The sequence below is a fragment of the Cataglyphis hispanica genome, chromosome 3, assembly GCF_021464435.1.
Source record: "Cataglyphis hispanica isolate Lineage 1 chromosome 3, ULB_Chis1_1.0, whole genome shotgun sequence".
NCBI classification, from domain to species: Eukaryota; Metazoa; Arthropoda; class Insecta; order Hymenoptera; family Formicidae; genus Cataglyphis; species Cataglyphis hispanica.
This window is the reverse complement of record NC_065956.1, coordinates 799,894-810,503: the sequence shown is the minus strand read 5'-3', so window position 1 is coordinate 810,503 and position 10,610 is coordinate 799,894. Positions and strand designations below refer to the sequence as shown.

General features: G+C 31.1%; 1 protein-coding gene across 1 annotated transcript; it reads left to right on the top strand.

Moving 5' to 3' along the window:
* Positions 1-1,497: 1,497 nt before the first annotated feature.
* Positions 1,498-2,986, top strand: LOC126848511 (NADH dehydrogenase [ubiquinone] 1 beta subcomplex subunit 5, mitochondrial). The gene is made up of 3 exons (XM_050589507.1): positions 1,498-1,603; positions 2,195-2,406; positions 2,512-2,986. Exons 1-3 carry the CDS (start codon positions 1,519-1,521, stop codon positions 2,755-2,757), a joined length of 543 nt encoding a protein of 180 aa, XP_050445464.1. The 5' UTR covers positions 1,498-1,518; the 3' UTR covers positions 2,758-2,986.
* The last annotated feature ends 7,624 nt before the right edge of the window (positions 2,987-10,610 follow it).

Sequence of the window (10,610 nt, the reverse complement as noted above, 5' to 3'; positions counted from 1 at the left end):
TCGTTTACTCTATCACCTTTAATCTATCACTTCGACGAAAGAATAGGAAATGTTTGTACGACAATAATGCGACATATCGCAGAAACGTGCACTTGAAATTCTTGTGACTGTGAATCAGCTGTATTCGAGCAGGCAGATATCGTGATGCTGGGCTCTCGGTTCTGAGATTTATGAATATGGAAAATAACTTGTGATATTTCAATGCGATCCGGTATTTTTTATTACATAAGAATGCAAAATTTCTATTTGCGATACTCTGTGCTATGCAATTTTGCCATTTTTGTATCAAGTTTTATTTAAGATTTGAAAGAGTGAAGTATTATTTTAGCTTCGATAATGTATTTATTGACGTCGGCGTTTGGTTCCGTGAAACTCGAGTACATATACGTTCAAAGGAAACGGGAAATTTATAATATATTAATCACTAACGTTACGGATTTCTTTTCCTTTCCTTTTCGAAAATACTCGAAGACATTTTATTATCATTCGTGTCGTATGATCATTACATATGTAATTACGCACCGTCGTCATGAATGAAATTTTATAAAGCATATAAAACAAGAATACTTACAATTAGAGGAAAAAGAAACATCAGAAATTTCTTGGGTTCTGTCACGAGGATCACCGAGTGTTCATAATTTACAATTGTTTCTAAGTTCAATTGTTCACTTAACCCGGCTTAATTGACAGTATCGCTGTCTACTATTGCGGATCATATTGATACAAACGTGTTAACACGCTTGTGACAAAACAATTTTCCACTTAATAGATGTCTTTATTGTTTATCTAAATTACGTGAAAAAGATAGGTGCTTTGTTAAAGTTAATGACAAATTTCTTTTATAATATATTATTAAAATTAAAATACACAAAAAATGTTGATTGCAAAAAAATGCACAATTATTAAAATAATTTTATATCAATATATAATATTGATTATATTTTTTAAAAGTGTTTTTTTATTTTTACGTAATTTAAATTAGTTTCTCTATATAAAATTATTTTTATTAATTAAGCACTTAATTTAGCTTAAAATTATATTATTTATATATATATATATTTAGCACATTAATAATTCTAATCATCAGAGTATATTAATTATAGATAATATTATGACATTTTATTATCACGATTTGATAAAAATAAAAATTTTAATTATTGTATAATATTATATATATATTAATTAAATTAATAAAATTGTATGTTAATAATATATCTATAAATAATTAAGTCTCTTTAATTAAATAGTGTATTAATGTATTCTTTTAAATAATAGTATATTAATAATTAAGAGCATTTATTTTCCTGTACATTGAATTAAATTTAATATAAATAAATATTATAAAATGTAAATATTTTTATTAACATTTTATCTAATCCGATACAAAATGTTATAATGCCATCTATAGTTATCTATTGATAAAAATTAGTATATTTTGCAATTCTTCTTTTTCTGTAGTCGGTAAATAAGCGTACTCTATTTTCATTTAATTCTCAGATTCATTCGTATCGGAGAAAAATGGCGGCGTGGAGTATCATTTTACGCACTGCAAGTCAGAAGTTGCTGCAAAACAATGGAATTAGAACGGCACTGTTGAAGAACGGTGATTATTTATTCGCGATTGCTTATAATTATATTGTTAAATGAGTGTTTTCTTTACCTTATCGATACATTTGCGAAAACTGATGTTTTGTTACGCAACGATCGTGTACAGTGTTTTGGAATATGATTTCGTGGATATTCGCGTGTCGTAGAATAAAAGAAAATATGTTCGAATATAAAGATATACCTATGAAATAATAAAATATTTAAAACTATTATTTTCATTAATTTTAATCGTTACTTTTTATGTACTAATTATTTATTAAAATTTCTAACATTACTAATATTCTACATGATAATATCTTGATGTTGAATATTATAATGAAGATTAAGTTCCTTTACTCATATGTTATTTATTAGTGATTCTACACTATTATTTCTTAATACAAATTTTCTCTATCTTTTTCTATATTTTATATTTATATAAATTGATTTATTAATAAAAATTATGAGTTGTTATAATGATTGTATCGTTATTGATTGATTGTTGAGAATTTATTGATACATCTTCTTTTCTTTTAATATCTGAAACTATTATCCATTTGTTTAAATTGATTTTAGAAATTTCTGAGAAATTCTTTCATGTTTTTAGAACAAATAAGATGTATGTCTGAAGAACGCACACTTGCCATAACTCCGAGCCGTTTCCAGTGGCATAAAACGAAAGATTGGTTTCACTTTTATCTTTTACTTGGTGCTATTCCTGTTGGCATTGCAATCACTTTAGTTAATGTCTTTATTGGTCCTGCTACACTCCAGGAAATCCCCGAGGGTTATGTTCCAAAAGAGTGGGAATATCTTGAGGTAAGAAATATACATGCTAGCAATATTTTTTTGTAGATGATTTAAATGTTTTGATGCACTAGATATATCAACTATTTAAACATATATTTCTTATATTTGTTTCAGCATCCTATTAAAAGATTCCTCCAACGATACTTTTTTCCATCGCAGCAACAAGAATACGAAAAGTTTTTGCATTATTTGTATCATCAGGACCAGGTCAGAAGAGTTAGGCTTCTTGAACAGCAGGTGAACACTGCGATGGGTCGAAATCGCGATTACAGAGGTCCTTACTTTAAAGAATTCTATGCTTCTAAGTATCTGTACTCATATAGAGAATCTTTAGACAAAACGCTCAATGTGCGTGAGTAAAATTCATTTTCGGTAATTTCTGATTTTAAACTTGTGGGAGCTAAAGAAATACCTTATCAGATATATATATATACATATATAAATGTGTAGATTGCATATATTCTAGGATTTGATCAATTGATATACGGAGTGAATATTTGCAATGTCAAATCTCCGCCAATAAATATATCGCATTGTATAAATATAATTAGTAAAATAAAGTGTTAATTGAAAACTTCCTTAAAGGAAAGTATAATGCGATACATTTTTCTTTATAAGATCTGTTCTTTATAGCTGAACTGGCTTAATTCAGAATTTATCTTTCTTTTCCCAATGTAGAGAAAAAAAGATACATTCTGAATTAATGCAGCTAGTATAAGATAATATCATGATCAATGTATAAGTACAGTTTTAATTGATTATTAAGTGTTACTTGTAATATTGATTACATGTTTCTGATTATTATTTTATTTATCATTTTCGATTTTATGATAATTATTTCAAGATTAAAATGCCTAATGTATACTTTGATTGATTACATATTGACTATCTAGTTGTAATATTTATCAAATGCTAAATGGTAACATGTTAAGCATGTTAGTATTTTGCATTTAATACTTTGCATTTAAAAGTAGAATCATGTAATTTTTTGGAAGAGACACAAAAATTTATATATTCAAGTTGATATAGTAACCATAAACGATAAAATATCGAGCAGACTTTAATGAAAATAAGTCTAATGTAAATGCGCATTTTATGCAGTTTCTTATTATGTTGATTTATATTTCTAACTTTATGTCTAATTTATACATATTTGCGTTTTTTCTTATACACTGACGCAGTTCGAAAAATGATTCTAATTTGCGGTAAGTACTGATCTTTAGAATTTAGATATATAGATTCGTGCTCAATGCTTCATTTCTTTGATTGAATGACAATATTTATATTTTCACTTGTTTTCAGATTAAAAAATGCAAACTTTCGGGTATATAAATATTATTTTATTAGAGAAACTTTACGATCTGTTATTTTATTATTTTATCAAAAAAATTTTTTGACCGCAATCTCTTTTGCAAGAAAAATGTTACGTATCAAATCAGTAAAAGAAATATTGATTTTGAAAGTTGAAGGAAATTGAATAATTTTCAAGTCCTTGCTTTAATTCTCACGTGCATTTCATTAGAAATAAACTAAATCTTTTGGGACTCTAAGAAAAAGGCAGGACCGATCGAACGTCATTGAATTAAAGTACACTGGAAGAAATGAATGCATCTCGATAATTATCCTGATAATCATTCTCTGATTACTTTCAAGTTCGTTGATTAATCGACAATCTTGGCCGCGGGATCAAGAAGGTAAACGACTTTTTTTAACGCAATTCTGTATCAATTGTTTTTCTCATTTTTTTTTATTTCTTTCTACAGCCTGATCATTGTTGCGAATATATTCCAAATGTTTCTACTGCTTCCTATTTTTTTTTAACATTATCTTTTTCAATTAATTTCACGTGGGAAGTGTTATTTAAATTAAAAAAACTTTAATTTGATATTTAAATACCTAAGAACTTGTTAATGCCTATTGAAAAAAAATAAGAATAGTGTCAAATTATAAAAATCGTTGAGAAAAAGTCGACTTTACAGTTAGTCGAAAGATTCACATGAAAGATACGCGCGAATTTTTTTGATTTGCAATTATTGTAAGCACATTGCATAAAAATGGTAAAAAGAAATAAAAATGTTTGTTTTTACGCGAGAAACGCGCAAGTGATCGTCTCTTACAATCTTATTGTTAGGACGATTATCTTGTCGGCGCATTAACAACACACACAATGATAGCCGAGTGGAGTACGTCGGTGCCAACGTAACTTGTGCAGCGGCAGTGGTCATTGTCAAGGTCGCCTTGCGTATCTTGCATAATTTGTATCTCGTACTTCGCATACAAATACAAATCGCCTCGTTGACCACGCAAACAGCATGATGATCAGCACAAAATTCGCTTACAATTTATCATTTGATTTTTCGTCCGCGTTTTAATTCACATTGTAAATACGTATGTAATCTATAAATCTTTATTATTTATCATGTAATAAAGCAACACAATAATTCTCGCCTAATTTGATGTCTGCGCAGACCATGACGCTATTCACACGTTTTTCCGTTATCATCTGACGTAGCGAACAATTGTCAAATAATGTACAATTTAAAGATTAAAGGAAATGATAAATAACATGAATAAGAGACATCATTTCCTTTATTCTTCGTATTATATCATTTAAGACTAGAATTTCTTTTTAATTATATTTGAAATTGTTTATTTAGATCGAACAACAACGGAAGAACATATGTATAGCGTTAATGGTTATTTTAATTAAGAATATATCTGAATTATATCATTCAAAAGTGTTTGTTTATGTTAAATAACAGCGGAATAACGTGTGAATAGCGTTATGATTGGTGCTGAATTACGCAAATGTCAAATTATTTAGGGATTATTTTAAATGTATTGTGACACATATAGGGGTGCAATATCGAACAAAATATTTTTTGTTTCGAAATCTTTCTTTACAGCTGTGCAAATCGGTCCAGATATAAGATTGACATTGTAATAATTGAAATTTAACATAATATATTCTCGCCAGCACAAATCGTAGCTGCTACAGGGCAACTACAGGGAGAGCGATTACAAACGACGCCGTCGTTATATTGTGTTGCGTGAGAGATGGTTGTTTTTCTCGTTTTAATTCGTTTGACTTTGATGATTCGGTGGAATAAAAAAATAATATATACGCAAATAATTTTTAAAAAATTGCGATTTTGAAGAGATAATGCAATTATCTTCGTTGCATCGGAATATTCAGAAAATTCATAATATTCGCACATTCTTCGCAGACTCTTGGCATGTCGCTCCATTTATCTAATAATTTTACTAGACGCTTAACTGATTTTCGACGAAAGTTTGCATGAATTTGGAGAACTTTTCACTTCTCTCAATTTGTCGCATCTGCGAGATAAACTTTACAACATTATTGTCGCCTAAAGTTGATGTTTAATAGCACGAAAAGGGATATTGATAAATTTGTCATTAAATATATATAACATAAGTATCTTGATGAGAGACAGATAATTGATTATTGTTTGCAAATTAGATATATCATTCAATAAGTGCTAAATAAAAATTGTTGCTGCCCACAATTGTAATCATATTATTTATATAATTGGGAGTAAATTAATTTTTTTTTTTTAATAATTTTCTCACACTGTTAATCAGAAATCAATTATATTACAACTTGTCAATTATATTACAATAATGAATTGTTAAATTTGTTTTTCTTTTAACCATTTATGCATGCGAATTCGAAATCAAGTACAATAAACCTGTTGCCTGTTACATCACACGCGTGAGTAGTGACATAATAACAATTATACCCAATAATTACAATGTCGTTATACATAGTCATATACATAGTCGCGCGATCATAAACATCATGTTGCGAGAAATTTCTGAAAATCCTTCATTACGTGTAATTATATTATCTATAAAATGATGAGTTCTCGCATCTTAATGTCTCCTTACAATTAAAGCTCATCTTAAATAAATTGCGCGCGGGGATTAGCAACTGTTGCATGAGAGATAGTCAGAAACAATTATGCGCGACGTTACGTGCTTTATCATCCGATGACGTAGATATTCGCCCTGTTATTATATCATAGTTATACAACGATACGTACAACATGATTCATCGCGATCGAGTCGCTTTACCTTCGATCGAAATTTCTATGCAAATATTATGATCTTTTTTTGAGCGAATATTTTTTTTTCTTTTTTTTCCGAAAAATTTCCATAGGAATCGACGTTATTACGATCGTATATGTGTGCATGCGAGATAAAATTTTTCAACGAATCTTTCCTTACGCAATCGCGGCAAATTCGATAGCAAATGACTTAATTTCGGCATCGGCGTGCAAATCTTTTTTTCCGTCATTACTTATGTTTACATCCGTAACAATACGATACGGCGATTCTTATGCAGTTTCAAATATATGATGTATCAGGAAGTCAAAATTATATATCACGTCGATTGCCGTCGTCGTAATGAATTTAATTATACGATATTATAAGTTGCATCTCGAATAAATTTTCGAGCTTTCTTATAGTTAGCTCTCTCAGTTATCGCACTGTTTAATACGATTTAATACGTTTGTAATTAGTTGTCGTTCTCACACATTATACATGCAGATTGTATCGCAAGAATTATAGATATTACAACATTGAAAATGCGAACGCGCTGCAAATTATAGAATAATTATTGGAGTCCTGTAAATACAACAATGTAACATATATTAATTATATATTAATACATATATTAATTGATTGAGGAATGGTGCCATGGAATGTGTTTATTTTAATTACACATATATCATGTGCTAAAAAACAACGCGAATGTAAAATACATATTAGGCATATATGAACAGATAGTTAAAGAAAATGGTAAGAAAAATGATAATTATAAATGATAGAGTATTAATCAAAGATCTTAAGATACATGCCTGGCGAATAATAACAATTGGAATCGTATAATTATTATACCCGCATCGATTACGAAATCGGTGTTTTCGAAAACGTAAACGCAGATAACGTGAACTTTTTTCTCAACCAATCTGGAAATAGCCCGAGTTTTTGGCTTACTACTTTTGTTGAGAAGGAAACGGAAGTAATCGGAAACGGAAGTAGCCGTGAGGGTTGCAACTCCTGTGATTTGCATAAGTCATTTGTCACGGAGATAGTTGCTTCCCAAGTTAAACGGATCCTTAGGTGTGTTTCCTGATCGGAACTTTCGTTCATTTGCATCAAACGCCGAAATCAACGGCCTTCGAACATTGATTCGCGGAGGCTTGAATCCTTTCTAACAATCTCCCGCGATATGCAACAGTATTACTTGAGATTTATTTTTGTGTCGAGAAGTACAACGGGATCCAAAAATTAAAAATGGTGAGAAAAATAATTCAAAATTAGTGATAGAATTTCTTATCGTATTTTCGCGTGTCGTCTTTTAATCACATGTGTTATCGAATACGATATAAAGCGGTATGATTATGTCGTCCGATACTTATCGTAAGACACTGATTTATGCCGCTGCGCGACGAGACGATGCAATTTAGTGTCTATGACAAGCTAGTGTATGCAAATCAGAACGTTAATCATATCGCAAACGGAAGCTGAATGAAAATTAATATAACAGGTCTAAATTATCTAAATTATAATTACGGATATTATGTTAATTATAAATTATATAATCGCTATCGAAGTGAGAATTAGAATCATCCACTCATAAATTATTCTCAATCTCATGCAATATTGAGATAAATCGTGAGTCGACACATAAATTTTGAGACAATAACTGCGAAGAAATGATCATCAATTTTCATAGATCAATTGCTAAAAGAATGCTCTTTTTTTTCTTCTAATTAAAAGTATGCCGAAACACAGATTGAATCGAAAATATGCGCATTTTATGGTACTGAATATTAATTTTATTTCTGACGGGAGCAATGATGACAAGTTTGCGCCCAATCTACATACCGTGTATATTATGCAAATTTAATTGATAAGAAAATTTAACACAATATCATTGACAATGAGATCGCAAATAAGCAGCAAATAAAAGATCCGAAAGATGGATGAAAATCAATCTGGCGGATCAAGCTACGCTTCACGAATCTACCGGACGTAATATTTATATAATTTCCGTTTCGTCTACATTTCCACGTATAAGCTCCCGTAAGGAGATTCACGTAAGAGGGATTTTCAGGTCAGTCGAGAGAAATTTCCTTGGATCGAAAATCGATTTCGAAGGCCTCGGAGATCGTATAATTCCGGCCAGTGTGATCTCGAAAGAAATTTCAACCGTAAAGGCGCATCAAGGAAATCTGCGCAAAAAGAATGTAATCGCCAATTAAGCAATTGTTAAAGATAGAATGTGAACGGGCATATTGAATTAGCTAAGACGTTGAATTAAATCGAGATGTGCGATCGAATTGACTGTGCAAGTTGTTCGCCATTCTACGAGTAAAGGTAAAAGACATTACTTTCTCCCAAACAATAATAATCTAGACGAATATATGTAAATTGAAATATTATTGAATGGAATTTATATATTATTATTAATCCTTTTTTCGCGCTATATTAATTTGAAAATAAATAATTTTATCGATGTGATAAAATGTATCGTGCTTTCGCGAGAGGAAACCGAAGGAAGGCGATCACACGGAATTGAAGTGCAAAGATGACGTTCTCGCAGTCATTGTCGCGGGCCAGGGACGCGCGTCGGTAATCCCAATTGCCCCTATTGTCGTATATAACATTGACTTTTTATTACCAGCGTAGGACTTTGCAATCGCTAAGGAGGACATACCTCCCGCCGCGAATGGATGTAGATCGTTGCCGTGTTTAAACTTGCATCTATACGTGTATATACGGTGAGCCGATCATAATCGTGTCTAATGGTAGCGATCGTGAGATCGCGTAGGAATAACGAGCTTTTGAAAAAAAAAAAAGAGAACTTGAAGTCACGTCGACTGTATTGACTCTAGGTTTCCTTGCGAGGTATTGAAAAGGATATACATTATAGTGAATTTAAAATGTTTCTCTCTCTTTCTCTCTGTTTGCGTTTTTATCTATATGTCTAATTTTTTTTCTATTATTTTAAAATATTTATTTATGCAGCACAAATTATAAAGAGTTTCTTTTATCAATTTATGCCATTTAAAAATTAGTCAGTCTTGCTCAAATATTAGATTTTCCTTTTCTTTATTTTATTTTTACGACATGACTATCGTCACACATTTCGTCAACAATAACTCACGATGATATCATCCTCGTAAAACTCATCTCCTTTGTGATTATTATAAATATTCTTATTGTCTCAGATGAAGCTTCGATGAAGTGACTAAACATCTGTCGCGATATATAAAGGAAACACTTGAAAACGCTATACGGGTGCGAGGATACGATGCTGCGACATATAATTTATCGTCCCGACAACAATGATGCTATCTTTAGTAGCCCATTTTTCTTAAAAAAAATAGGCCATTGTCGGCGTTAAACTCGCGTCGTTTAGAATTTTTTATCTTTTCTCGCATTGGCCTGGGTCATGGATGCACAGGACCGACATCTCGCTTGCAAATATGTACGTTATTTGTTCGCATTGTTATTAACTATCGTGTACTTTTCGTGAAAGCGCACAAACTTACAATCTGGAAGTCGCATCTGCTGTCATGAATGGTTAATATAATAGTATTTCTCTTCCTCTTTCTCTCTTTTTTTATCGATAAAAATGCGCACGCGATTCATCGCTACAGGAAGAAGTCGTTATCGTTGATAAAAAGCTAAAGAAAATTCGGTGTGCCACGATGGTCTATGTAATTCATCTTTTCTTCAAGAGAAAAGCCTCATCATGCTCTTTACGGTATACATATTCGCGTGAAAATTCGAATTTCTATTCTGTCAAAAATAGCGGATGTGTCTTCTCTTGTTTCCCGTGATAGTCTTCACATAATCTCATCTTCTTTCTTCCTTCCTCTTTAAATTAATATATAAATTGATATATAAATTGATATTAAATTGATATATAAATTAACGATGAATTATGAATTAATTATGACTTGTACATAAAATAACATCAGTCACAAAATTTAATTGAAGAATATCCAACGAATAATCTCTCTTCGTTGATCGCGAGGATATTCCGGGGAGACCTCGGAAGAGACGGCGCTTTGGGAAGGGCACTTCGCAAACAGAGCGCCGTGCGTTTCGAGAGCGCCGGCTGCCTTTGCCGCTATAAATGCGAAGGCGCGGACGAAAATGATCTCAGTGCC